Source organism: Tenebrio molitor, chromosome 4, assembly GCF_963966145.1.
Source record: "Tenebrio molitor chromosome 4, icTenMoli1.1, whole genome shotgun sequence".
In the NCBI taxonomy this organism is placed as follows: domain Eukaryota; kingdom Metazoa; phylum Arthropoda; class Insecta; order Coleoptera; family Tenebrionidae; genus Tenebrio; species Tenebrio molitor.
In genome coordinates, this window is record NC_091049.1 from 2,391,706 (window position 1) to 2,418,679 (window position 26,974).

General features: G+C 42.7%; 6 protein-coding genes across 10 annotated transcripts; 3 read left to right on the top strand and 3 right to left on the bottom strand.

Moving 5' to 3' along the window:
- The first annotated feature begins 3 nt into the window (after window positions 1-3).
- On the top strand, window positions 4-2,119 carry LOC138127889 (leucine-rich repeat-containing protein 47-like). Of its 2 annotated transcripts, none has more exons than XM_069043986.1 (4): window positions 4-88; window positions 166-838; window positions 886-1,289; window positions 1,518-2,119. In XM_069043986.1, the coding sequence occupies exons 2-4, from the start codon at window positions 226-228 to the stop codon at window positions 2,016-2,018; spliced, it is 1,518 nt and encodes a 505-aa protein (XP_068900087.1). In that variant the 5' UTR covers window positions 4-88; window positions 166-225; the 3' UTR covers window positions 2,019-2,119. The 2 variants fall into 2 exon arrangements, with proteins under 2 accessions (XP_068900087.1, XP_068900088.1); XM_069043987.1 differs by having other exon boundaries at window positions 27-88; window positions 141-838.
- Window positions 2,040-3,163, bottom strand: Pis (phosphatidylinositol synthase). Its single transcript, XM_069043998.1, has 5 exons — window positions 3,003-3,163; window positions 2,834-2,954; window positions 2,617-2,784; window positions 2,402-2,568; window positions 2,040-2,351 (listed from the first exon to the last, which is right to left on the bottom strand). Exons 1-5 carry the CDS (start codon window positions 3,043-3,045, stop codon window positions 2,197-2,199), a joined length of 654 nt encoding a protein of 217 aa, XP_068900099.1. The 5' UTR covers window positions 3,046-3,163; the 3' UTR covers window positions 2,040-2,196.
- A 277-nt stretch (window positions 3,164-3,440) lies between these two features.
- Window positions 3,441-15,091, top strand: LOC138127886 (micronuclear linker histone polyprotein-like). 3 transcript variants are annotated; one of them, XM_069043981.1, is made up of 8 exons: window positions 3,441-4,112; window positions 4,469-4,814; window positions 4,878-5,102; window positions 5,357-5,455; window positions 5,966-6,099; window positions 6,165-7,292; window positions 13,810-14,212; window positions 14,268-15,091. In XM_069043981.1, the coding sequence occupies exons 1-8, from the start codon at window positions 3,945-3,947 to the stop codon at window positions 14,330-14,332; spliced, it is 2,568 nt and encodes an 855-aa protein (XP_068900082.1). In that variant the 5' UTR covers window positions 3,441-3,944; the 3' UTR covers window positions 14,333-15,091. The 3 variants fall into 3 exon arrangements, with proteins under 3 accessions (XP_068900082.1, XP_068900081.1, XP_068900083.1); XM_069043980.1 differs by having other exon boundaries at window positions 3,446-4,112; window positions 5,348-5,455; XM_069043982.1 differs by lacking the exon at window positions 5,357-5,455 and having other exon boundaries at window positions 3,457-4,112.
- Window positions 15,092-15,302: 211 nt separating this feature from the next.
- Tango2 (transport and golgi organization 2) lies at window positions 15,303-16,352 on the bottom strand. Its single transcript, XM_069043993.1, has 2 exons — window positions 16,214-16,352; window positions 15,303-16,161 (listed from the first exon to the last, which is right to left on the bottom strand). Exons 1-2 carry the CDS (start codon window positions 16,350-16,352, stop codon window positions 15,485-15,487), a joined length of 816 nt encoding a protein of 271 aa, XP_068900094.1. The 3' UTR covers window positions 15,303-15,484.
- Window positions 16,353-16,527: 175 nt separating this feature from the next.
- LOC138127895 (protein GUCD1) lies at window positions 16,528-23,697 on the top strand. 2 transcript variants are annotated; one of them, XM_069043996.1, is made up of 4 exons: window positions 16,528-16,669; window positions 22,774-23,060; window positions 23,111-23,402; window positions 23,452-23,697. In XM_069043996.1, exons 1-4 carry the CDS (start codon window positions 16,648-16,650, stop codon window positions 23,535-23,537), a joined length of 687 nt encoding a protein of 228 aa, XP_068900097.1. In that variant the 5' UTR covers window positions 16,528-16,647; the 3' UTR covers window positions 23,538-23,697. The 2 variants fall into 2 exon arrangements, with proteins under 2 accessions (XP_068900097.1, XP_068900096.1); XM_069043995.1 differs by lacking the exon at window positions 16,528-16,669 and adding an exon at window positions 22,298-22,713.
- Pp2C1 (protein phosphatase 2C) lies at window positions 23,609-26,727 on the bottom strand. The gene is made up of 4 exons (XM_069043983.1): window positions 26,285-26,727; window positions 25,909-26,151; window positions 24,482-25,612; window positions 23,609-24,063 (listed from the first exon to the last, which is right to left on the bottom strand). Exons 1-4 carry the CDS (start codon window positions 26,586-26,588, stop codon window positions 23,975-23,977), a joined length of 1,767 nt encoding a protein of 588 aa, XP_068900084.1. The 5' UTR covers window positions 26,589-26,727; the 3' UTR covers window positions 23,609-23,974.
- Between the last annotated feature and the right edge of the window lie 247 nt (window positions 26,728-26,974).

Here is a 26,974-nt window from a genome sequence, read left to right on the forward strand (position 1 = left end):
TACAAAAATCACCAAAAAGTTAGGGACTTTTTACAAAAAATCTGGTTACTAGTCTAGGGACTTTTGGTTTGATTCGATTTCGCGCCAGGTGAGTGTTGCCGAAAAAGCGCAGTTATTGTGCAATGTTGTGTACTTTACAGGTACAAATTAGCCGATCTGTTCTAGTTTTTAATCAGTAAATTTGTCGTGATCGTTTGGTGGTGACTGCCGACCCTAACCTCAAAAATGTGGCCGGAGGTGGAACGGGCCAAGACGGAAAACCGTCACGAGTTGGTTTTGGGGGGCAACGAGATCACCGAACGCCTGAACAAGGAAGGTCTGGACCCCGGCATTTTCGACCTGACAGGCTTGAATTTTTTAGACGTTCACGAAACGAGTTTGGACGCTGTTCCCGATCAAATCTCCAAACTCTCCAACTTGCAGTCTTTGGTTCTGCACACCAATAAACTACAAGACATCAACAAGAACATCACTAAATTGGAGAAACTGAAACTGTTGGATTTGTCAAGAAACCAACTGAACCAAGTGCCAGAAGAAATTGATAACCTTTCAAATATTGTCACATTTAATTTTAACTACAACTGCCTGGAAGTCTTTCCTAAATTGATGAAAACGCAAAAATTGACAGTTCTGGATTTGTCAAACAATAAACTGAAGGCATTTCCAGACATCTGTTGTCAGGAATTATCCAATTTATCGGAGGTGAAACTTGGTGATAATGAAATTGAGGCAATACCTGTTGAGATAAGTAATTTGCCCTTGGTGAAAGTTCTGGAATTGGGAAAAAACAAAATTAAGACAGTCCCAGGAGAACTAGCAGACTGTACAAAATTAAAAGGTCGGTGGTTAATTTTTTTTTTATTTTTTGTAATTTTTTTCTTATAGTACTAGACCTGAAAAACAATCCTATTTCTGACCGTCGCCTTTTAAAATTGATCGATCAATGTCGCACCAAACAAATAATTGATTACGTCAAGGCGCACTGCCCAAAAACAAAAGTAAAAACTCCTGACCAAAAAAGCAAAAACAAAACCGACAACGAATCTGACAGCGATGAGGGCGACTTTAAACACGTAATTCGAGTTCATTACGCCAAAGACAACACCAGAGTCGTCATCAACGAAAGCGTCAAGTCCGTCAGAGAGTTCTTGGTGGCATGTCTTGTCAGTAACGTGACTTTCACAGAGGAGACATTCAAGAAGTTCATACAAATACAAAATAAACTGCACGAAACGGTGTGTTCCAAGCGGAATTTGGCCACAATCGCAACACACGACTTCAACAAACTGGTAATTGAACGTTGTTTGTCATGTAAAAGTCATCGGCGATGTTGTGATTCACAATCTCGCATGTCCGCGATATTGTGATCCACAATCTCGCATGTGCGCGATGTTGTGGTTCACAATCTCGCTCGTTCGTAGTTTGTGATTCACAAACTCGCGCCTCGGCGAAGTTGTGATTCACAATTTCGCCTGATCGCGAAGTGCACCATCACAAACCCGCTTTTTTTGTTGCAGCCACCGGGAAACTTGGAATACACGACTCTGCCGCCGACCGAGCTCCAAATCAAGCCTCTGAACCGCACGAAAGTCATGACGGGGGCGGAGTTGTTCTCGCGTCTCCAAACCGAAGCCAACAATCTACGTAAAGAGAAAAAACGTAACGCCTACTCCGGCATCCACAGATATCTGTACTTGATAGAGGGCCACCCCAAGTACCCTTGTCTGTTGAATTCCGAAGGGGTGGTGATATCGTTCCCTCCGATCACAAACTCGGAAGTGTCGAAAATCGACGTGGGGACCAAGACCATACTCGTAGAAGTGACGAGTTCGGAGTCTTTGCACTCGTGCAAGGTGGCGATGGAGGCGTTGCTGAAGGAGTTGGTTTTGTTGGTGACGCAAGATTTGGAAGTTACCCAAGTCAGAACCACAGACCCGCAGGGCACTTTGAAAGTTGTGTATCCGTCGAAGACCGATCTCAAATTCGAAGGAGGCGTAATTAAAACTGTTATGGTTTAAAACGAATAATTAAGCTCTAAGTACAGGAAGTCCGTATTATTTATTGTTAGAATAAGGATTCTTTTTGTATTGTTCATTACCAATAAATCTGCATTAATATATCTCGGTGTACCGATTAAAAAGGGGCACATTGAAAGGAATGATCTTTGGCTTCTGGTACGACTATGACTCTTACGCGTTACTTCAACTTTTTCCCCACGCCTTTTCTTTCGTTCACGTCAATAATCGCCAGGTTTTTGGAGGCTACAATCAAATGCAATATTGAAATAGCCGACTTTACGAGGGCTATGGGAGTGGACAAGTAAAGAATAATCCGGAACAGAGACAATCCAACTGGAAATCAAGTTAAATTAAGATTGATTAGATCAGTGGGTGGACATTACTTATGATTGGTCCTTCAGTGAAGTGCAGGACATACAAAGCTGCATAGAAGGCTTCATTCCCGGCACACATCCAAAACAGGACTGTTCTGTTAGTGTAGTACAAATTCATGATGGGATTTTCTGACATGTCTATGAACTTGTGACTGGCTTTCCCTTGCAAAATTGATCTAAACAGTAAGCATGATTATCTGATTTCCCATTTGCGCTCTACTCACGTGTGGAGGTAGATCCAATGACAAGCAATGTCAATGCACACGGACAGTATGAACCAGAACATGTAGTCTGGGTAGAAATGCGCCAAAACAACGCACAAACCCATAGTGCCGCACCTGTCAGTCAGCTGGTCCAACATGGCCCCAAACTTGGTGCTTTGATCGAAGTACCTGCACAGCTCGCGTGATATTCAATCTGATCATTACAGAATAAAATTACCTCGCGGCGTGCCCGTCGAAGGCGTCCAAGAGAGCTGAAGTCACGTAACAAATCACAGCTGCCACATAATTTGTTGGCATGTAGTAAAACGAGATCAGGGCCAAAACAACCCTCGCGTACCCTAAAACATGAGCGTGGTGATCGAGTTTGGTTGGGGGTGCAGACTTACCTATTATGTTTGGCACAAAGATAAAAATATTCTCGCCGGTCATTTTGCACTGTTTGCGGCGAAAAATGCGGTTTTGGTGAGTTGCGGCGTATTGCACGATCGGGAATTGACAAGCTTACATTGATTAGTGCGGCTGGTACACATGCGTAGTGTTGGTTGCCTAACTTCACTATAATTATTCTTTTTTTTATGGAGTTGGGTTTATTATTTCAAAAGTTTCATCGATTTCTGATAATTTGCGCAACTAAGGCCCACGGGATTGCTTAAACGCATTGCTGGTTTTCAGAGTTGCGTTGTCGCACTTTTTCGGTGGGAAATAACGGGTTGATTTGCATTTTCCGGCTCATTTAGTCACCAAATGAGGTGTCAAGTGATTTATTTTTGTGGCACAGGTCTCGTGTTGATGGGTTGGGAGTCGTGAGTTGGAGAGAGTTTCGGTTTGGATGGGTTTGCGTGTTGGTGATTTTTTGGGTTGTTCTTTGTGCGGTGGGCAAAGCACCCCTCGACCAGCCTATAGGTAAACCCTGACCTGACGTCAGTTGTTCGTGAAGTTAGGAGCGGTGCGGCGCGTGCGCACAGTCAAGGTCGTTTGAAAATTTTTGGCAGGTTATCTCGTTAGTCGCGTAAAAATCGTTAATCTCTCCTATTATCGAGCCTCGATCGAATCCGGGCGATAATCGGTTACCTAATCGTGGGGTCGCGCTACCGGAAAGACCGGAATCGCGCCCCGTTCCGGGCGAATCGCGCGGTGTTGTGTCACGTGACGTCTTCGCTTGTCATTTTCGCGAAATGTGTTGTAATGGCCGTCGATGAAAATGTGGAACAGTTCGCGTGAGAACGACGTCGCGACGCCCACAAACGCCACCAGAACGACATAGAAGCGTCGGCAGAGCCGTGAGCGAGGACCCTAGGAAAAATCGTACAGATGTGACAGACAGTTCGATGCTGGATCGCGATGTGTCCGTTGCCGTGAACGAGCGGTCGACCGTCGCTACGTCCCGTGCCTGCGGAATGGCCCCCTCGCCAGAGAACGACTCCGCTCCGAAGGCCCCCGACAAGCCGAGGCACGACAAGTGCGCCGCCCCCAAGGAGAAAAACAAAGACGACAAGGTGAGTGTGCGCCCCGCGGGGCCCCCATTTCGGGAAAAAATCGATATTTTGGCCGAATTTCCTCCATTGGTCGCGTTGACAAATGGCTGACCGTCGGCGATGACGTGCGTGAAGTCGCCGTGAAAAGCGCCCCCAGCCGCCGCTTTCGCCCCCCGAGCGCCCGGCGGCCGCCGACGGCCCCACCGGCGTCTCGTCCGCGCCCTCGCGGCCCCCACGCCGACCCGCGCCCCCACCGACCGCTCGCACGACTTTTGACAGGTGACGTAGCAATTTTGGGCGTAAGCACGTCGCTATATTTTACTACCGTTCGAACCGATTCCGCCACGGCACTGTGAAAAATCGATAATCGATTCCAGACGTTGTCCGATCTGAACGACGGCGAGCTGAAGGGCCTGCTCGACGAAGCGCTCAACTACAAGAACCCGAAGGACAGGGAGGGCAAGAGCAAGCTCTTCAATCACCTGTTGAACGAGGCCGAGGAGGACGAGCGGAATGCGAGAGCCGCGCGGGCCGGGGGCTCCGAGCTAGTCCGCTACTGCAATCCGTCGGCCAAGCGCAACTCCAGGCACCGAAAGAAACCCAGCTCCATCTCGGAGAACATGATGCACGGGGGCAGTCTCGACAATCTCGCCAAAGAGGAACTCTTCGAAACGTCCAAGCATCGGACAAAGAAGAGCGTCAGCGCCAGGCAGAGAGAAGGGGGTAAGCATTATCACAGATTCTCTCGAGTCAAGACACTTATCGTTGAAACCACTCTGACCGAAGGAAGCCTGCCGTGCAACGTCAACGCAAGCACCGTCACGAACCACGAGTACCAGTTCCTGGAGGAGGCCAGGAAAAAGAAGGAGATGAACGAGAAGAAGAACGACGACGTCGTCGAGGAGCAGAGATTGCTCGAACACGACTCCCTCGACCAGAACTACCAAGAAAAATCCAACGAGATCCAACAGTGTCAGTATAAATTCACGACGAGGGCGTCGCTCCAAGTCAGTGAGTATCGAATTACCGCACCGCAAACCGTCCATTTTGGATGACAAGTCAAATATGTCAAAGTTGTCATTTCTAAATGTTGGCATCATTGCATAAACTTGACTCAGCTGTGAAAGTGCAGCGTCAAGGAAAAAATTAATCACCTCCAATTAATTCTTCTACTCTAGTTGTTCGACCCAAGGTGAAGTTAATTTTTTTTCTTGTAATAATATCTTGGTGCAGAAGAAAAAATTATTGTTTGCTAGATGTTTCAGAATTCGGCGACATTGATCGAAATCGGACCGTGGAAAAGAAAGGGCTGCAACCGAGAGTACCCGTTTTCCATGTTTTCATGTCTAGGGGTGGCCCTGATAGTAAGTAGTCTTTTCCATTGTGCGATTTTGGCAAAGTTCACCCGTTCACCCCACCGGCCGGTCGTCGTGGTTACTTTTCGTTTGTGCGGTTGGCAACAACTTGACTGACCTTACCCGATCACATTGAAAAATGTTTATCACGGTTTTAATTTTTTTATGTTTTCGCCGATAACGAGATATCGATAAGAGCGGTGTTCTTTTATTTTTGATCGAGTGTAATTAAATACAACAAAAAAAAAAATTAAAAAAATGTGGACGCCGTACAGACAAATCGAGAAACGGAATTGTCGGTATCGCGATTCGGATTCAGATTGTGGATGTTTTTACGAGGGTCCCTTCGACTACGACAGCGACTGGGACTGCTACGGTAAATTTTATTGCTCGTTTCATGCATTTTGTATAAAATTCGTCGGTTCCGATGCGATAATTGTTTCAGCGCATTTGTCGTCAGTGTTGAGATGCGGAGAGAAGTTCGTGAGTGTCTAAGTGTTTTTTTCTTTGTTGGTGCAGACGAGATCGACAGCCCCATCCAGATTCCCAGTTTGGAGGCGCCGATCGACAGGAAGAACTGCCCTTCGAACAAGGCCCCCAGTCAGTATGTCGGAACGGATTGCGCCGGAACGATCAGGATTACGGATTCTAAGGTGTGTATTGTGTTGTTGTTTTTTTTGCGATCGGAGAAAGAGAGGTGATGGGGTTTGGTTGTTAGAAAGTGGACGAGAACGGCAACGCCCTTCACCAGAACTCGCTCAAGACGAAGAAGAAGAAAACGCAGACGGACAAGAACGTGGTGGTCTGCAACGCGGAGAACGTGAAGGGCCACCGGAGCGACATCATCAACGACATGCGGAAGCTGATGGAGTTCATCGGCGACGACCAGACGGAGAAGAACCGTCCGATCAAGTCGAAGCAGCTCAACCGGCACCCGTCTGACGACACGAGCAAGTCGAAAAAGCGGGCGCACTCGTCCAAGAGCAAGGACAACAGGTCGAAGCTGAAGAAGAGCAACTCGCTGGGGGAGATCTCGACGACGAACCTCGACGACTTCGAGTTCAACAAGGACAAGGTGATGATGCGCAACAACAAGAACATGACGGACAAGCCGCGGGAGAGGCGGTCGTGGGGCACCATGGAGCCGCTCCCGCTGCAGAACCTGTACAGCAACGCGTCCGCCGAGAACCTGGAGACGGCCGAGTTCCGCGTCGTCACCAAAAAGAAGAAGAGCAAGAAGCGCCGGAACTCGATCAGCGGCCGGACAAAGAGCTCGTCGAACCAGACGGGGAAGAACAGCGCCCGGGGTCCGTCGCCCGACCTGAGGCGAAAGTCGGCGTGTTCGGTGCCGCACAGCGAGAAATCGAACGACTCCTCGGACGTCGATTCGGTCCACTCGCTGCCCATCGACACCCAGAGACTGGACCTGGCGACGCAGTGCCTCAACATGCCGGTGTCGTACGCGGACATGGCCAAGACCAACGACAAACCCAAAGACAAAAAGTCACCCAACGACAAAGTGCCAAAAGAACAGCAAGCGAGCGAAATCGCAAAGTGCCCCGTCTCGAACCAGATCGCGTGTGATCACAACAAAACAAACAGTCCCGATGCGAGTCCTAGTGTTGTTAAGAATACGCCACCCGATGTTCATAATATTAAGAATTTCCCGGCAATCACCAAGCAAGTCGCCGCCGTTGTGCAAGTGAATGTCGTCGTCGACAAAACGAAAAACAGCAATAAAATTTGTAGGAACACGAACGCCAACAACAAGAACGTTAAAAATAACGTGAACAAAACGGCGGTGTGCGTCGTCGACCACCACAACAACATACACAATGACTACGCGGTGAGTAGAGGCGACCGGGGGGCAAAGTGGGGTTAGGTCGAAGCGGCGGAGAGGTTGCGGTGGGGGCGGGAGCTTTTCCGCACCCGGATCGGTCGGAAAAGCGCCATTTTCTCTGCAAATCGAATTTTCATTTTGACAGGTCACGTGACTCGCGTCACGACATAACCTTATTCGTCGTCGACGTTTGAAATTAATTGAGCGGCGCCCCCCGTGAGGGGGCCACGACTCGAATTACGACGCAATTTATTACTGCGATAATTCGGTCGTAAAACGCCGCACTCCAAGGTAATTAACGTCGGGAAATTGTTGCCGAGTGCAACGTGACATCTTAAAAAGTGAAAAACGAAAATTGTTGGAAATGCAAACAAAGCGGTACAAATCGATTCTTCGGTGCGAACGGATCGATTGCGTTTACGGATGGGGCTGCAATTAAGTAAATTGAAAAAAATTTGTTTTTTTAGTGGTCATCAAGCGAAAATACGTATTTCGAAATGGAATGAGTCAGGATTGTGATTGTTGTCGCTTTGCAATAAAGAGGAAAACGGGTGATTCATTTGAGCGTACGCGGAGAATTGCAAAAGTGTCTGAAGCGGCGTCGGAATGGCAGTTTGACGGATATTTTGCGTTTGCGATGAAAACGTCCAAGGAGGAGGAAAAAATCTCGTCGATTGTTTTATAATTGACACTCCTGACAGTGTTGCAGAACGGTAACGATTTCTGGGGAAATTTAGTTTTTTTTTTTTTGGTGTGGAAGTTCAAACATTTCGGTTATTCGGGAAGAAATAATAGTGACGGGAGGTCAGATCTAAAGTGGACACAATAGGCCACGTACGTCGCAACCGTTCGGTGCACCTAATTCTATTTTTGCAGAGGCGTATTTATGAAATTTGAGAAAAACGTGAGTACCGAGTTTTGCGATTTGTCTGGTGTTTTGTGGGTGTCGTGTCACGCCGATAAAATATTATCTAAGCCGTATTGTAACGCGATAGTTGTTGTAATGAATAATGAGGGCTGTGAGTAATGTAGGAATGTTTTGCAACAAATAGATCCGCATGGGAGATTCGTCGATGGACTGTCGGGTTTCGTATCTCGTTTTTTTTAGGAGATGAAAAAGCGACGCAAGAAGTATTGTTGTGATGCGGCGAACGTGGAAAGTCCCGATCGATGAAACGTGGCTCGTGTCGGTGTGTGTATTTTTAAAATCGAGAAAAAACACGACGAGATCGTCGCACCTACGGTGTGAAAATAGAGTCGGGATTATCTGATTGCGAGGGAAATATTTGCACGTCCAAAGTGCGACCGCAATTAATGCGCGGCACCAGTTAATTGCGTTCCGTTACGGGTGCACAACGGGAAAACGATTACGATTGCAGATTGCACAAGAAGTCGGCGGGAAAAAGCGCGTAATTTTCTTGGGACGTGTGTGAATCTTTGATGTTGATTTCTTTTTGTTTTGTTTGCGAAGAAGAGAAGAATGTGTTGCGGAGTTATTTTCGCAAATTTGGTCGTGCCTCGGGAGGAATTACAGATTTGAAATTGATTCAAGTTCGTCTTTTAAGTTTGGGTTAAATGTTTAGATTTCGTCGGTTTGGCTTCGTATCTTGTATCCAATTGTGTGACAAAATATACCTCAGGGGCGACGGTTACAATCTTTCCCCATTTCTGGTTTTACTCGTCCCCCATTTAAAAGGTCGTTTGCGTTTGTAGCTAAAAAATATACAAGTCGACTAAAGAGAACATCTATACGTAAATTATGTTCAATAATATCTAAATCCAAGTCCAGGGTAATTGAAAAAATCACAAATTCAGAAAATTCCCGACATGTCAAAGTGACATTTGGTTGACTAACACAAAAATCACTAATTAACCGACACTAATTCAAATTTTTGATGTTGGTAACAATTTCAACTGAAGTTTCAAAACTATTCAATTGTCAATATTGCCACAAGTTGTCACTTTGGCATTTACATTTTTTTCAAAATTCAAAAAAATGTTATGGAAAATAAAAATAGTACCGGGTCACCAACAATAACTGTTTCAGTTGGCAATAAAAAAAATTACATGAAATTGGCAAAACTATGAATTGTACCTATATGCCGTTCACGATTATTTTAAACACGCAGGAGGCCGTGATATTTTTTTGTTAGATTGGCGTCAGGTCCTGTCATATGACGTTTCGTTTTTAAATATTCCCATTGTCAATTCCGTCATTAATTTAGTTAATAAGAATTTACCCAGAACTGCCCTACAAATATGTATGTTTCATTTCAATTACAATTTTACGATTATTGTTCCTAATGCGTTCAATTATTTAAAAAATGTAACAACTTGGGAGCAGTGTTCGGTTGAATTATAACCTAAAATAGATTTATTAAGACAAATCACAATACTGCCAACTAAAATGTCAGATTTTCATAGATAAACCGAATTTGAAATAATCGTGAATGGTTTATATAATCTGTTTCAAAACAAAAAAAAAATCCACTAACACTGCATTTTACCTCGAAAATACAACCGACAACGTCGCTAACTTTTGTTTTTAGTGTCTGCATGTGTCAGAAAAAAGTGAGGTTATGAAATAAAACTGTTGACAGTCGTTTTGGTTTTTTATACTCATTTCATTATTTTACTCAAAAGGTATGATATGGTAGGTACCACCTTTTTGCACAAAATAATTATTTTGTGTTAGGTAAATAAACTCAACAGTTCAATGTTAAATTTTGGCGGGAGTTTGGGCCAACCCAAAAAAACGAAACTTATTCTAGGGATTTCTTTTTTTTTCTGCCAACATAATTCAACAGGTGGTGGATTTTTTATTTTGAAACGGATAATATTTCCGTTTGTTTTATTGAAGTTATTGACAGCTGGCATACATTTCAAATTTAAACGTCCCGGTTGTTGTTATCTTTTATTAATAAAATGGTTTTCTCGTTGGAACATGACTTAAACGTCACCAAAAATCACAAGACTGTATTGCCAACTCAAATCGTGGGCCTTTAAAACGCTCGTTTCACTCGTGTTTTAAACTGGCCCAGTCATGCCAAAAAAAGCCCAATTTACACACGAACGAGTTGAATACAACGTTTTTTTGTTCGACGAGCACCTTAAGGCTTTCAAGTTTAAATCGCTGAAAATCGTTAGCTTGGTGTTTCGTTTTGACAAGTCGTGAAACTATATGAATCACGCTGTATAATCTGTTTCAAAATAAAAAATCCGCCCACCTGTTGAATTATGTTGGCAGAAACAAAGAAATCCCTAGAGTAAGTTTCATTTTTTTGGATTGGCCTAGCATTCCGCCAAAATTTGACATCGAACTGTTTATTTACGTAACACAAAATAATTATTATGTACAAAAAGGTGGTAGCTACCATATCACACGTTTCGAGTGAAAAATAAAATGAGAATGAATAAAACACGATGAACTGTTATTGAATTTTTTAAATAAATAATTGTCAAAACGTTGTCATGTTGGTATGAGCCAAACAGTGATTTTCATGATAATACGATTGGTCACACTGACTGTCAACATTTTTTTAATGTAACTGAGCCTGCGCCCTGACGAGCGAGAGTTTATTTCAAATTTGAAAAAGATTTCTCCTGATTTCTCATTAAATTTGTTTTGAAAAGGAATTCACGGAAGACAGGTATGGGAAGTGAAGTGAGCATAACCTCAACTATGATTTGGTGTAAAATTGTTATACAGCAGGTCCATAAGCGCACATTTTAAGGTGGTACAGTGTGGTTTTTTTACTTAATTTTGACACTGACAATTGTTTATTAAAAAAAATTTCACTATACGACCAAAACGACTGTCAACAGTTTTCTTTCATAACCCCACTTTTTCCGATACTTGCAAACACACTAAAAACAAAAGTTGGCGACGTTGTCGGTTGTATTTTCGATGTAGAATGCAGTGTTGGTGGATTTTTCATTTTGAAACAAATTAAAACACCAAAATTCTTGCTTGTGATAAATCACGTACTGTAAGGCGCACTTTAGATTCAATAGTAGGCATTTTGTAGTTTACTAACCACACTCACAAAGTTTCGTATGACGTTATAAATGTCACGGCAGTTTCCTGAATACATTTTACATTTTAGTACTGTAATTTCTCAAGAAATTAATCAAAAACGTTGGGACTAGAGTTCGATTACAAAAACAACTTACTGCTTTGTCAAATTTAATTGTACTCAACACGTTTAATCGGTGTAAATGTTCGTTGGAGTTTTTAATTCGACGCAAAAATAAAACGTGAAGTTAACACATGCAGTTGTCATGACGACGGATGTCCAGCGTAGGAATAAATTTTCGAGTACCAACATAATAATGTATTCATGTTTGAAATGTAATTTATTGGTTTTAGTAGTTTTTGTTACGTGACTTGATTGAAAAAATATTATTCTGTCGGTGGAAATAAATAATGTACCAATTGATCGACTACTCTTATTCTCTGGAAGGTTATGAAATTATTTTTTCTTTGAATTTATGTTGGCAGTAAAAGTGACATCTTACAGTTCCCGATTAATGCCGGTAATGTCATTTTAACAAATTGGGGAATGTTGTGCGAAGTTCTTCAATACGTGGTATACTTATAATAAGAAATACAACTGTATTATCTATTTTCCAATCTTATACCATTTCGAAAGTGACTTCCGTTCAGTATTAAATATTCTGTACCCTTATTCGTCACTCCCAAAATAAATTTAAAATAGTCTAGGCTAGGGGATAAAAGTATTCGATGTTATGGTATGTACTCGTATTTTGTTATTATATTGTTGCGAATTTTAAATTACATTACTGTTCACTATTTTTGTTAATTAACAAAATTGCCTTATCGTTTTGTTTGAATTGTAATGTTTGTAATGACTAATGAGCAACCTTGAGACAAAATTGTGAACTGTGCATATTCAGAATTTTTTTACGTTGATATAATAAAACATTCATGTGAAAGAAACTCCCCGAAAAACTAAATCCTCGTGAATTATTAACCAAAGAACTTCATCATCGAACACGAATTAAGCAACTAATGTAAGTGACGTGCACATTTTCATATAACGCAACCAAAAACAATATTTGGGATTAGAGCGACACGAAAATGAAACGTGTCTTCTGCGTGGTCCCTTCTCGACGTGTCCAGGCACAAAATCGATAAGTTTTTTAAGCGTTTTTTGACTGTAATGAAATTTGAATGTAAATCTGCGATAAAAAGCCGTAATAAAAAAAGCAATATTATTTATTTAATGGTCCTGAAGTGATCGAACGTAATATGCAAGTTTTCAATTGTGAAAAGATTCGTGTAAATCTCTGGTTGAGCTGGTGCTGCAGCGTTGTGAAAGAAAAACAAGTAGCCAAAGTAAATTTGAACAGATTTACTGCAATGCGAATAAATCAAACGTGGAAATTAACACGATTGTAATGTGAAAAACAAGAGATGAAGTAACACTAGATTAAAATCGAAGGAAGCAAATAAGCGCGAGGCGAGTTCACTGCGCCGCCAGAGATCTGTTTAGTGGAAAAACTGCCAAAACGCCTTTGTTGTCGCACAAATAACCGGAACAGTTTGAAAACTTCTTTAAATATTGTTTATCTAGATTTGTACAGGTCGTGCGGCTTTCTCTAGACGTCTTTCTCGCAAAATCAATCAATGAAATCGCTCATTTTATGTGGCGTCGATCTTATTAGATTTTTATTTAAATGGTGATAAATTACGCGTGTGTACGGTGTTATTAGCGTAATTAATTTCAATCAAAAATATACAACATATTTTGAAATAATAGCAATTACGAACTAAGTGGTTTTTGCATTTGAAGTTGCGTGATTTATATCCGGTACTGTTACTGGACGAGTAGCTATTTACAAAGAATTACGCTCAGTCTAATCTAAAAAAGAACTGTTTTTCGCAAAAGAAATAATTTACGTCACTGCTTGTTGCTGAATAAATGACGTTTGACAGCTGACGAAGCTACGCGATACGTTGGCCGAAACAAAAGCAAGCTTGACCAAAAATCTTTTTGAACGCTCGTTGTTGATGCAGGATTCATCACCATCAAGCGTAAAGGAGAGATAACTTTTCCATGGACGAAATTTATCGCAGCGAAGAATACTCTTCCGTTTTTGGAAACTGTGTCACGAACGCTTGTACCGCAGACGCTACCATAAAAGTCTCAAATTCTTGTTAATTCAAGTCGTGATTTCTTTTGTACTCCGAGATTGACGAAACACTAAGCTCGGTCTAAAATCGGAAGTAAAGACACGGACGGAGAGTCTTGAGAGCTTTGAAGGACAAAAGTCGAGTCGTAGATTAATTCGTACAAGTATAAAGTGTCACTCAAGTATTTCACGTGATGAATGAGTCACAGGTGGTTTTTTTAAATCAGTTTTGTTTCGTTGATCGTTCAAGAAGCAACGGAAGTGCATTTTGATCATCGATAAATGTGTGTCTGCACCACTAATCAACGACTCGACTTTGGTTTTTCGCCGTGACGTGTCCAGGGATGTAGATTGTTATCGTTCGCAGATACCGGGAGCCCAGGAGGAGAGCGACGTGAGCTACAGCTGCTCGTTGCCGCCGGACATCCCCGACGTGCAGACCATCGAGAAGATGCAGCTGATCGGCCAGGGCCACCCGTCCAACTGCTACGACACCGGTCCCCTCAAGAACGGCAACGACTGTAGCGCAGACTGTGATATAAGTGAGAGAACTAGCGTGGAGGTCCGGCCCCCCGTCGTCATACTGAGCGGTTTCGGTAACAGCAAAGAGGTGCCCGGTCTGGTGTTCGGTTTCGACATAAACGAGCAACTCCTCTCCGAGGACGACAAGAGCTTCCGGTGCGAGGAGTTCATCTCGAGGTACGTCGCCCCCGAGGTGTACACGACGACGTCGCACAACCACGACAAGATCGTCAGCTTCATCGGGGCAGGTGAGTGGTGGAGAAGTTGGAGTTGCGAACGAGTTTTGACATTTGACGTTTTCAGCTTGGGAGGAGGCCGTGGTGAACGTGTCGAACGGTAAAGTGCAGTACTACTCGGACGTGCTCTAAGGAGTTTTTTTTGTAAATACTAGTCAGATATCGGACGGGGTGGATGTAGCGTGCGTCTGGTGCAATCGAAAAAAAAGGACAAGGGAACAAACAACAAGTTAAGTTAGTTAGTTACAATCTCGAAATCGACGGGGTGAACCAGTTATTTATTTCGTTTAATTTATCGCGGGGGGTATCGAATTTAAGCTGAAATTCTATAAATATGTAAAAATGGAACTGTAACATAGCAGTGTAATATGTACCAAACTGTAGGCTTCTCCTTCAAATGAAGACGCCGTGCATAATTATTAGGTAATTAGCAGAGTTGGACGCGTCGTTTAAACTAATTGCTGTAGCGTTTGTATTATAGCTTATGAAAAATGAAAAACAAATAAAAATGTTTGATGTATATTAGACATAAAGATATGTATAACAGTTTTTAATCGGTGGCGTATTGCAACGTTTCGATATTTTCACTACTTTGGTTGCATTTATTAGCAAAGTATAATAACCTTGAAAAAAGCGCGCGCGGGGTGAGAAAACGTGCCGATACGCCCCAGTTTACGTTAATTTACATAGATATCACGTTAAAGTTGGCTCTTTAACAATGTTTATTTATTATTATTTGATTTTGTGCCTGGTTTTACTATTTGAAATCGCGATTTTCAAACGGTAACAACTGCAACGTCACAGTAATAAATGTAAAATAGTTGTATTAAAGTGAGCTAAGTCATTTCTTTCTTTAGCTGTTGAATAAATTACTTTTCTTTTTTCAACTTGGACAGTCTAGCTAGTGACGCGCTAGATTTTATACCGACGATAATTGATAACCGATCGCCGGCTCGGGCAAATCGCGGGGTCGTCGATTCTCTTTCCTTTCGTTAAAATTGTTTGTGTCGATCGATCGTTGAGTTCTGATCCGCTTTGTACTTACTTATTGTAAGTTGTCATCATCGATAAGTCTCTCTTTTGGGTAATTTTATAGTTTGTATTAATTGATCCATTGAAATTTATTGTTACACTTTTAAATATGTTTACCATGAACAGAATTTAAATAATATGTTCATTGCTTTGATAAAAATATACGATTATTTATTCAAACACCCTGTACACTCATTCGTGATCGGTGGCGCCACCTACACCCGTCAACGATCCCATAACCTCACAAACTGGTCAAAGTCGAGATTTCACCACCGTTACGTCCCATTCGGGATTCTCGGGGTCAATGGGGGCCCTCATGGTGTGCTCCACGAACTCCACGTTGCACTCGTCATCCACCAGGACTACCGAATGTGTCCTGGTCCCGTAGCCCCCGTTTCGCATGCTGACGAAGATGGCGCTCAGAAAGCCGACCCCCCTGGGGGCCCGCCGTTCGAGCTCGGGGTCGGGCAGGTGCAGGTCGCCGCACTTCAACAGGTCGATCAGCCCGGCGACCAGGCCGTCCCGGTCTGGGGCTCGCGCGATGATCTCTTTGAACTTCTCTCGCCCCGCTTTGACTTTGGTGAAGGGCGCGTCGGGTGTGCTGTTGCCGAAGGCCAACACCTGCGCCCCGTGGTACTGCTTAGTGGCTTGGGGCGAGTTGCTGTGGTGGTACCCTGAGGACTTGTCCTTCGTCACCTCCATCATGAACAGGTTGAAGGCGCTGTAAGTCTCGGTGGGCAGGTTGCGCACGTAGTCCAGCGCCGTCTCGTCCGTTTTCAAGTAGTCGTGGACGAGGGGCCCCCGGCCGGACGTCGCTTGCCGTTTCTCTTCGCCCGTGACGTTCAGCAGCGCCCCGAACTTGATCGCGGGGGGCTTGACCGACACCCCCAGCCACATGCCGCCCTCGCGCCCGGGCTCCATGTCCCTACCTGCAACTCCATCAGTGAAACGAATCTCCAGTCACGGTGCGTTTACGTTTACCTCCGATGATTCCGGTTTCCGGGCACAGGAACGCGTCCCTGGCCGGCCTCCGGTAGAACTCGTCCCTGTTGGAGGCGACGATCAGCCGGTAACCCCCGGCTGGGGGGTTGGGGTTGGTGTAGATGAACAAAATACACATCTCCCGGCGACTGACCCAGGTGCGATCACTCCGATTTATTATACCCCAGCGGACATTCTTATCACGTGGACAGACCGCCGAGACAATAACAGATAAGCGAATCTTCGACTATTGTCTCCATTTGCGCCCGAAAAACCTTAAACTCGCCGAATCATGTCAAGGCTCAAGGTTACGTCATAACCTCAAACTTCAGGGTCGCGCGAGCAATGGAGCGCTTTTTATTGCGACCAGTTCGGTGCATTCGTGTTGCTTATTCGAGTAATTTAACGTTTGTGGCACGTGCCAGGCCGTAAACATGACCGAAATCGCCTCACAGGGTGAGTAATCTCTCGTCTTACGGGTTTGGGGAAATGTCTGGGTAAACAGTCAAACATTTACATTTTGCGCTGATAAGGATTCTTATCAGGCACTCTCGAAGTACAAATATTTGCCTAGATTAGCACGATAATGAGCATGACATCAGCTTATTATCCTTATCGGTCGTTATCCAGGATTTTCTCGACAAAAGGAGCCCCCTTTCGAGTAGGTTATGCAACCAGTAATACACCTCTAACGTCACATTGGTTTTGTCTTGTTATCAATATCGATTAATCTTGAACCATAATATCTCGACCTTGAGCAAGATCGAATTTACAACAAAATTGACATCTTGATCTAGATCTTCATATAAATAATAGATCATTTATAAGATTGATAGTGGTGATTTGGCAACAGATGATTCAATAATGTGTAAGTCTGGTTACAATTGGCACTAGTGGAAATAAAAATGTAGCAATAGTTGTCATTATCAACAACAGAGCTACGAAAGTTATGAAGGAATAAAGTAATAAATAATTGCGTAGAAAGGAAAGGGAAATTGCGAGGTAAAATATTCACATTTTTGCGATTTGCAAATATTATACGGAAAGCTGATTTTAGTTTGGTAACCCTGGCTAAAGACCCGCATTTAGTTTTTTGTTTTGTTACGAGTGCCAACCATTCTTTCAAAACTTCATATCGGAAAGTTGTTCTTTGTGAGTTTTCTTGTCGTTTTTTTTTTGGTTTTAAAGTTCCGTTTGCAATGTTTGCATACGTGACAATATAACTAAGAGTATTTTTCATACTAAGGGCTGATTTAACTGTACGAGAATTTGAATTTTGATCATAAAATTCTGTAAAAATGACAACGACAGACTATGATTTTGATCATTTATTGGTCCTGATCAAGGTTCTCTCTCATTTTATAACAAATTTTATACAACATTTATCATCGTGTCATGCAGCATTAACACTTTAACTTCAGTTGTTTTTATCGTTTAAGAAACAGTCTCGATCAAGATCGAGACTGAGATAAGATACGACATGGTTAAAAGTCTTTAACTCATTTGTAATTGGTTAATTGTTTAATATCAAGGTCAGGACTCAGGTATTTTTTGACGAGCAGGAAGAAGGAAAGGCACAAATTTTAAATTGTTGTGATCGATTTGCTCGATGCATAAAATTTTGCAATTCATGAAGAGAGTTATGTTTGTGTTTCAGTGTTGGGTGCTAACGTTTGGACTTGAGGCCTTGAGGGATTATCTTTGAGCGTAAAAGAGATTTGTAATCGTCAGTTAAAGTCAAAATTTAAATTGATTCGAATCAAAGCGGGTACTTCAGAACTTCAAGCTACTAAACTAAAAATATATTTTATCTGGGAATAATTAAAGTGTGGGGATTATCAAATTTGTAATTTTCTCAAGAAATCAACTGTCGAAAATGTGTCATATTTGGCAAATCAGAGTTTGTGAGAATGCTTTGAGAATAAAACTCAACACATGGAGAAACATTGGCATCTTAAAAACTTCCGTCAGGTGACATCCATACAAAACATAAAAAAAGAAAAAAAACAACATTATGCAGCCAGCAGTTATATGTCCCAGACAAAAATTGCGTTATCTAACCTGGGTCAATACACACCTTAATATTGATTTTTTATATTTTGATGCATTCCTGGATAATATGTCATCGTTGTTGTCAGCATAAATCTGATGACGCAATTGAGAAGATATGAGTACCTACTTTCTGATGCACACAGAACTTCCCAGAACGTTGTTATCTGGTGTTGTAAGCGCGGGGGTCTAGGCATGTGCGAGGGGGGCGCAGGATTAAAACTCTTCTGGGGGGGTCAGATGGGTCCCGGGAATTGGATGGAGAAAGTGGTCTTGGATGCCAAGATAATTTTTCCTTCTCCAAATTTTATCAAGTGACGTGGAGCAAGCTTGCAGAAGTCTTTTTTCAAACTTGGACCTTGGCCCCCGAACAACTTTTCATTAGTAATTTTGTTTTATTTATGGTGGATTGATCAGCAATCATATCGCAAGATAACAATCTTAATTTTTATGGCGTCATATTAAGTGCATTAAAAATCAAACAATAGAACTATTAATAGGTTGGTAATGGAGAATGTCACCATAAACCCAAAATAAAAAATACAGACTGGCTCAAAATTCGCGGAAAAGGTGAGAAAAAAATCCATCTTAACCTTTTTCGAGAAATTACATTTGGCAACATGAAATTAGAAAAGAACAATGAAGCAAATTAAAAAGTAATGTCACAGAAGTGTCACATTACAAAAAAAAAAGTAAAAACGAAACCAGAGCAAATGTTCAGAATATCTGTGCTGATTCTGCTAACCCTAACCAGAATTCTTCTAATAAAATACCTACTGTTTTAAAAAAATATAAAAAATTATTCTCTCTCTTTCCACCCATTTTTTTCCATCCACATAACATGTTTAGAAAGTCCTATTTATTAATTAGTACTTTTGCAACCGTTAGTGCAACACTTCCTGTTTCTCTTATTTTTCTAGAAACATCACTGCTACCGTTGTTTGACATTTTAATGTAATGTGAAGAAAAAAAAACCTAGAACTACAAAACTCGGTCAAAATCACAAAAAAGAATAAAGGTAATCAGTATGAATCACAAAAATGATCTCTAAATGCAGAAGGCAACGGAAATTAAAGTAAATCTTGAAATTACGACGATTATGACAGCAAAGTTTTTTGACAATCGCAGTTATGAGCAATAAATTTTGGTGTTCTAGCACAGAATAGAGAACAATTGTTCTGTGGTTCTAGTGTGAAACGGGCAACCTATAAGATGTTTTTTGAAATTAATTGTCAGTTGTCAAATTTTATTGGTGAAATTAAATATATTGGAGGAAAATTACTTAATGCTTACTTAATTCCTTAAATAATCAAATTATTTCTTTTTATTGAAATATACGAGATTGGAGCCACAAAGTTTTCCACACAAAAAAAAAAAACGACAATTCAATATATTGTTGGCATTCCGTTGACACTAGACACAATCAATCAGGGAAAATTTTTAATTTGGGACAACACCCAAAATTTATTGCTCGACACTACATCACTCGCAATTTTAATTTTGACTTTTTCACTTCGAAATAATTTACAGCCGAATTCAAGTGCAATGTTGCCACGTTTTTCGGCTAAAATTAATATACATATATACAGAGTGGCTACGAAAATTGCATTCACTTTTCCACATTTGCCCAAAACATGGAACTATAAGCAAAAATTAAATGAAATTGCTGGCAACATTGTTTTTTTTTTTTACGTAGCTAAATGTTAGTTGTAGCCGATGATCCTGCACTCTTAGAACTGCTGTTCTACCAGAACGACCTTCTTTAGAAGGATAATAATACCATTATAATGTTTATTCGTTGCTCAATATTGAAATTCATGACAGTGACATTGACAATTATTGTTAAGAATAGTGACAATTGCACAATTTAGTGTTGTGAGATACGGTAACTGACTTAGTCAATGACCTATTTGACCGGTCAATAATTGTCAATGACTTGACGTATTTGACCAGTCATTTTTAAAATTTAAACTTCCCGCTTATAATGTTGAAGATTATATACTCAATTTCATATAAATGTGCATCTAAGCAAGCCATGAAAATCTGATTTTCAGTTGGTAGTAAAGCTAAAGCTAGTGACTTTAACTGTCAAAGTTGCTTGCTCTGCGCGAACCCGATTTGATTAATTTTTTAGTTTTTGCCCATTTTAACATTGCTGATTTCAAAAGCAATGTTACGTCTTTTTACTGATTGAATTAAAGTAATTCTTATTTGTTTTTGTCTTTGTATTTTTACCAAGTAAAGATTTATTAGACATGACCTTCATAAATGTGACTTTTGTAATGTAACTAAATTAAAGGTGCTTTTACAAATGCACAGCTCACTTAATGAACATTTATATGAAATCAATTATAGGATATGATGACTGTTTGACTGATGAGATGAGGTTATGTTGGGTTGTTTAATTTCATTTACGTAGCTGCTGACAACGAAGAAATCGATTATGACAATAAATAAGTAAATTATGACATGAAACATCTAAAACTTTAATAAAGATCATTGTGGAAAACGATTACCTAAGCTTTTGTGTCTTCTTAACATGACATACGATATATGTATTTTTATTTTCATAAAATACTTACTTACTTTTTTAAATTATAAACGAAGGTTTAAGTAGGTATTTTAAAAGAAACTAAAAAACTGAAAATACACACACACAGTTGTGTTGAAAGTTTTAAAGCGTGTTAAATTAACAAAAAGTTCAAATTCAAGCAAATATGTTAAAGAAAAGTCAAAGTATAACATCAAACAATTCAAACTTAACCTCACTTACACAATTTTAGAACAATAATTTATCAATCAATAAATCTTATAAAAAATGGAATGAAGAACCATTATTTGGTATTAAAATAATCCTTGACATTGAAAGAATAATTTTGTGATGTTTAACTAGTTCCTACTTTTTGACCAATAATTAACCGCTCAAGGACCGGTCAACTTTGACCAAAAATAAATGACCGGTCATTTATCCATCACTAGCACAATTGTTGCCATTTATTTTTTTCACGCTTAATTTTTTTGTGAAAACAGCGACATCTTTTGGCAAAATGAAGAAAAGTGACTCCAATTTTCGTAGCCACTCTGTATACATACTGGTAGGTAAATAATTGCAAACTGGAATACAATTCCTCATTGTATTGTATTGTATTGTCATTTCACTAATAATAACCACAAATGAAGTCAAGAGTGCAAGTTTGAGCCTTTGCAGAGTCGCCACCAAAAGAGATTTTTTCAACATTTTTCTCGTGGTCTTGCATCAGCTTAAATGTTGCAAATCACGTCAAAACTAACGGAAAACGACGTCGATTTTGGAAGGAATATCGATTTGCAATCATAAATCGTCGGAATTGTTGCCGGCCATTTTGAAAACTCAGCTGTCGAAAAAATTTGGCAGCGAAAATCTTTCAAATATTTATGTCCCGATCATTTCTAATACTCATCCTCGTGCACTTTTATCGTATTATTCTTCTTCGGTATCAAGATAAAACCGTTCAAGTAGTCATTTCTTTTTCAAACACTTTTTACGACTTGACATCAAGGGCCACTCGCGATCATGCAATGTTGCCACATCTGTTTCACGTAAATGTCAACTGTGGTCAAATTATTCATGCATTTTAATTTTCAATAACCTAAATAGTAACCATTTCGTAACATTTGTGCTAGCTGCCATATCGTTAATTAAGTAAATATCCACGTCGTACTAAACACACGCAATTTAAAACAACACTAACGATTATTAAATCGCTCCTCGCAGACCACGTAATTGTGAAATTATTAATTATTATTTGTCGTAACAGAACACACTATTGTGTAGCAATTTTTTACACCTGTCGATCAGATAAATTTTATTAATCAAGTAGGTAACAAAATTGTTAAATAATGGATGTCGAAAAATGTTTGCGTAACCTCAGACACGCGTCAAAGGTAATACATTTTTTACTGTTAATAATCCTCCGGATTAAGTTCCACCTAATTCATTATCGAATGACATAATACAATGCAATTGCACTTTTTCTTTGCAAAGTACTTTACGCGACTTAAACAATTAAGTGATAAACTCTACTGAGAACAACAATTCTTATCCGAAATTAACACTTCCAGCTAATCCCACGAGTCATTGACAGATGGCACTTTTTCTTACCCCCACTCCACCCCCTAAGCTAGTCTCCCCTAATCCCGCCATTGCACAAGCACAATTGACACAATTGTCGTGAAACACTCTAAAAAAAATCTACTGCTTACTCAGTTTTATCATCTGCTAAGATAAAAATATCTCTTATCTGCGAATAATTGAACGCAATGAAAAAAAAATGCGATTTTGTTCTAGCCGTGGAAAAATCAATAAGTTATCTTTGTTCTGCGTTATCGCTGAACCCAATTATCGTCGAATTAAAAATATTAGCCAGTTGAGGTCGAGATGAGGCGAAAATCACAATTCCGACTGAAACCAGGTGGAAGCGATCGTGGAAGCTCCAAGAAGTATTAGTAAAAAAAATGTGTGTGTGTTGCAGGCCACCCCGAGAAGCTCCACATCCAGCTGGCGCACTTCAAGCAGAAGTACAACTGGGACTGCGGCGTGTCGTGCGTGCTGATGGTGCTGCCGAAACGGCACCGGCAGCACCTGCTTCGGCACTTCGGCAAAGTGTGCAAAGAAGAGGGCTTCTACGGCAGCACCTGGACCGTCGATCTGTGCTACCTGCTGAAGCGCTACGACGTCCAGCACGTCTTCTGCACGGTCACGCTGGGGGTGCACCCCGGGTACAAAGGCAACAGCTTCTACAACCACATCCTGACCAAGGTAAGTGTGCCGGCGCGGTGCTCCCCCCGATCAGGTCACGCTCTCCGCAGGACGAGGCCCGCGTGAACCGGCGCTTCGAGGAGGCGCAGCGCAGCGGCGTCGCCATCGAACGGGCCTCCGTGCCGCTCCAACGCATCCTGGACCACCTGGTCGACGGCCCCGCCATCGTGCTGACCAACGCGCGACTCCTCAGCTGCGACGTCTGCAAGCTGAACAAGATCTCGACGGAGCTGCGGAAGTGCATCCCGTGGCCGACGCCCTACCAGGGCCACTACGTCGTCCTCTGCGGGTACGAGCTGGCCGCGCGGAAGGTCTACTACAGGAACCCCTCGTTCGCCGACCGTAAGTGCCCCCCCTGGGTGCGACCGACCTTTCACAACGCTTGTTGCAGGGGTGTGCGTCATGTCCGTGGACGCGCTCGAGGAGGCGCGGAAGAGCTACGGCACCGACGAGGACGTCATCTTGGTCTACTCGTGACAGTCGTGATCTGTTAAGTTAGGTTAAGTGAACGGTCGATCGACGCTCCCTCCGCCGGCCAAAGACTGGACTAATTTAAAACTATAAATTTATTCATTTGCGAAAATAATACATTTCCTTGTTTATCATAAATATAATTTCTTTGTTTCGCCTAAGTTAATTAACACATTTTCTTTTCATTAACATTTGGTAACAAAGGCACAAAATCTGTTTTAGTAGTTTTTCGTCGTGGTCGATACGAAAAAACGATGCGACTGATAAAAAATATAAGTTTGAGGTTATGTCTCCACGATCTGCGACAACAACACGAAACTAAACTTGTGAACACTTTTTTAAAAGAAAATATATATAATTGTATATAAAAAAATCACGTGGTTTCCCAGATGCTTAAGAGATAACGTTAAAATGAAGTATAAACCTAACAGAATTATGATGGCTTAGTTTTTACGTTGCAATCTGCGATTGCGGACTTTTTGCACGTCGCTCCTTTTTGGCATCGTTTTGGGGGGCGATTTCGCTTTCGCTCCTGCAAAGAAACAGCGATTAGGGCGTCGAGGGCTGCTGTTAGAATAATTCAAAATAAATGGCATCGCGATAAGCGTGGATTATCTCAAGTGAGCTTCATGTTATGTCAAAAAATTTCCTAAACATTGAAACCGTCATTACTTTATTTTGAGGTTATGCGTCACACTATTTTTACGTGGTTTTTTCCCACAGCAGAGATAACCCACAGTATTTTTTTACACTTTTCGTAAATGAAACAAAGAAACTCCAAATACTGTAACAAGAAAATAAACACAAAACGATTTCAACGATAATGTCAAGGCTAAAAGGATACCAACAGCGTCGAAACTAGGGTATTATTATCAGGGGTCTTGCTGCCAACGTAAATTTGAATTTCCAACGCCTACCGCGATGGCATTATAATATACTAAGCCACCCACCTTTCGACTTCCGAAGGCTCTTTCGGACGTTCCTCTTTGTACTATCGTCGACGACTTTCTTGATTTTCTTCGGCTTGATCGGGCGCTTCTTGCCCACCCGCCTCACCTTTTTCCTAATCGATATTTTCCTACTCCTAAGTATCCTCTGGGCTAGCGTCAGCTTGGTCGTCGAGGCGGCCTTCGGCAGCTTCTTGGCCTCGCTGGACAGCCGGCTGCTTTTGCGCACCTTGGTGAGGCCGTCGTCGCACTGCTGCCTCCGGTGCGCCGCCCTCGTCTCCATGGGCTGCGCCTTGGTGCCGCTGCGCAGATTGTGCTTGGGTCTCTCGTTCTCGTTTTCGTCGCGGGTGTCGCTGAAGTCGCTCGAGCTCGACGATATCTCGTTGATCTGTATCGAGGTGTCCTCGTCGACGTTCTCCTTGTCCACCTCCTTCGGGTCGAAGCTGGTGCTGTCGCGCGGCTTCGACGCGAAGTTGCGCTCCTTCAGCGGCAGCGAGTTGGAGGTGACCTCGCTGGAGGTGGTGACGGGGCTGGCCTCCGAGTCGTCGGCCTGGGGCGGCGGCGGAGCGGGGGCGGCGCCGCCCTCCTCCTCGTCCTTCAGCTTCGTCGCGATCTCCTCGAAGCGCGTCACGATCTTCAGCCCGCTGTCGGGGTACGCGTTCTTCTTCCGGTTCTTGAGCACTTGGGCCCGCGGCGGCCCCGGCGGGTCCAGCATCAGCGTCACCACCGACGTGTTGTCCGCGCGCATCTTGGTGTTGTGCCACCGCTCCAGCGCCCTCTCCACCAGCAGCTTGCTGGGGTTCAGCCACGTCTTGTTGATGGAGTCGCTCAGGGCGGCGTTCTCGTTGTGGCGCTCCGCCTGCTGCACGATGTGGACGGCGTTCTGGGGGCTCAGCATGTTGAACAGGCCGTCGGTGCCGAAGATGAGGCATCGGTGGATGTTCGGGTCGATCGTGAAGACGGCGCAGTCGGGGTCCGGAGACACGATGAACTGGTTGATCTGCGAGTTGTACGACCAGAGGTCCCCCAGGCTCCGGGCCACGGCCAAGAAGGGGATCTCGTCGATCGGCGTCGACCGACGCACGGGGCCCTGGTGACCCATTTTCGGACGATTCCACACCACTCGAGGCACCCCTGCATCATCCACCCATTATTACACCTTACTTCCCCTCCTGGCGCCATCTTCAAACCCAATTTCCCCTCTTGGCGCCATTTCCAAACGTAACCTCCCCTCCTAACACCATCATCAAACCTCACTTCCCCTCCTAGCGCCATAATCAAACCTAACTTCCCCTCTTGGCGCCATCATCAACCCAACTTCCCCTCCGGGCGCCAGAATCACATTAAACTACATTCTGGGCGCGTAATTATACTTTTCGCGGAATAAAACGTCTTTGAAGGATCTTTATTGGAGCACACTTTGTACTGACCTGATTTAGCGACGACTTTTCCCCCGCACTGATTTATCCTCGTCATCTCGTCCAGATTCTCTGGTTTGTGGTCCCTGGTGAGGGGCCTGGCCCTCCACTCCGTCGATCCGTTCTCCTGATAACCTAAAATGATCCCTGAATCTCCGACGTGTCCGATGTAGATTTTTCCGCGACGAATGAACGCTACGCTGGCCGTGGTGCCGGCAGTGCTGGGCAGGCCTGAGGCCGTCCTGGGCCACTTTTCTGCAAGATTTCGCCGATTAACCTCAAATTTGGTACTTTTTGAGCGAGTGACATTGATGACACAATAACATAACCTCACTTTTTTGAAAACAAAAATGTGAGTGCCTGTACTCGGTTCGGAGAAGAAATTAACCTTGCTCTTTCCACATGGCGTAGTGGGTGGCAATGTAGCCGTCTTTGATGGCCCTCAAGACGTCCTCGTCGTTGTCCGACCAGAAAGTCTTGTGTTTTATTATTGTTTCCATGAGGTGTTCTTTGGCGAAAGCGGCGGCCTCGGCGCCTCCGTGGCCGTCGTAAATCCCAAAGAATGCATACTCCAAGTCTCTTTCGTCTTCTGTTTGTTGATAAGCCACCGAAAAGAAGTCCTCCATGTATTTCCTCCCGCCTTGACGACAGTGGCCCGTCACACGCAAATTCACCCCTATAGAAGCTGGCATTTTCTCGGGAAATACATTAAAACTACAAAACACAATTATAACGACACATTCGGCCAAAATTTATACATTCGAATTTTCGATATTGTTTGTGGCGTAACTGTCATTGTCAATTTTAACTATGTCAAACGCTACGACGTGCGCACGTATCGCGTCTCCGTCGCACACATCATCGCTTTTACGACTTTCACCGGCGCGTACGTCTGTGATTGAACCTAACGCGCAGCGCCAGCTAACCCAATTTCAAATTAAAAAGCGACGTCGGTAATGCAGATCACGTCGTAACCAAACGAGGGTAGCGCCAAATTCAAAATGAACGCTGCATTCGGAAGTGTTCTATGGGATTCCAACAAGCAAGGACACGAGTTTTTTGCAAACAGTTTATTATA

What these genes read in the sequence shown, in the direction of transcription:
- Pp2C1 (XM_069043983.1), bottom strand. Translation starts at nt 26,588, where the DNA reads ATGCCAGCTTCTATAGGGGTGAATTTGCGTGTGACGGGCCACTGTCGT. An exon ending in AAAAGTCGTCGCTAAATCAG is followed by an intron (nt 25,613 to 25,908) that starts GTCAGTACAAAG and finishes TGGATGATGCAG; the next exon opens with GGGTGCCTCGAGTGGTGTGG. An exon ending in GAGCCTTCGGAAGTCGAAAG is followed by an intron (nt 24,064 to 24,481) that starts GTGGGTGGCTTA and finishes GTTTCTTTGCAG; the next exon opens with GAGCGAAAGCGAAATCGCCC.
- LOC138127889 (XM_069043986.1), top strand. Translation starts at nt 226, where the DNA reads ATGTGGCCGGAGGTGGAACGGGCCAAGACGGAAAACCGTCACGAGTTG. An exon ending in AGACTGTACAAAATTAAAAG is followed by an intron (nt 839 to 885) that starts GTCGGTGGTTAA and finishes TTTTTCTTATAG; the next exon opens with TACTAGACCTGAAAAACAAT. An exon ending in CACACGACTTCAACAAACTG is followed by an intron (nt 1,290 to 1,517) that starts GTAATTGAACGT and finishes TTTTTGTTGCAG; the next exon opens with CCACCGGGAAACTTGGAATA.
- LOC138127886 (XM_069043980.1), top strand. Translation starts at nt 3,945, where the DNA reads ATGCTGGATCGCGATGTGTCCGTTGCCGTGAACGAGCGGTCGACCGTC. An exon ending in AGAAAAACAAAGACGACAAG is followed by an intron (nt 4,113 to 4,468) that starts GTGAGTGTGCGC and finishes AATCGATTCCAG; the next exon opens with ACGTTGTCCGATCTGAACGA. An exon ending in CGCCAGGCAGAGAGAAGGGG is followed by an intron (nt 4,815 to 4,877) that starts GTAAGCATTATC and finishes CTCTGACCGAAG; the next exon opens with GAAGCCTGCCGTGCAACGTC.
- Pis (XM_069043998.1), bottom strand. Translation starts at nt 3,045, where the DNA reads ATGACCGGCGAGAATATTTTTATCTTTGTGCCAAACATAATAG. An exon ending in TTCGACGGGCACGCCGCGAG is followed by an intron (nt 2,785 to 2,833) that starts GTAATTTTATTC and finishes CGAGCTGTGCAG; the next exon opens with GTACTTCGATCAAAGCACCA. An exon ending in CATTGGATCTACCTCCACAC is followed by an intron (nt 2,569 to 2,616) that starts GTGAGTAGAGCG and finishes CTTACTGTTTAG; the next exon opens with ATCAATTTTGCAAGGGAAAG.
- Tango2 (XM_069043993.1), bottom strand. Translation starts at nt 16,352, where the DNA reads ATGTGTATTTTGTTCATCTACACCAACCCCAACCCCCCAGCCGGGGGT. An exon ending in GGAAACCGGAATCATCGGAG is followed by an intron (nt 16,162 to 16,213) that starts GTAAACGTAAAC and finishes ATGGAGTTGCAG; the next exon opens with GTAGGGACATGGAGCCCGGG.
- LOC138127895 (XM_069043995.1), top strand. Translation starts at nt 22,680, where the DNA reads ATGAGGCGAAAATCACAATTCCGACTGAAACCAG. An exon ending in ACAATTCCGACTGAAACCAG is followed by an intron (nt 22,714 to 22,773) that starts GTGGAAGCGATC and finishes TGTGTGTTGCAG; the next exon opens with GCCACCCCGAGAAGCTCCAC. An exon ending in ACAACCACATCCTGACCAAG is followed by an intron (nt 23,061 to 23,110) that starts GTAAGTGTGCCG and finishes CGCTCTCCGCAG; the next exon opens with GACGAGGCCCGCGTGAACCG.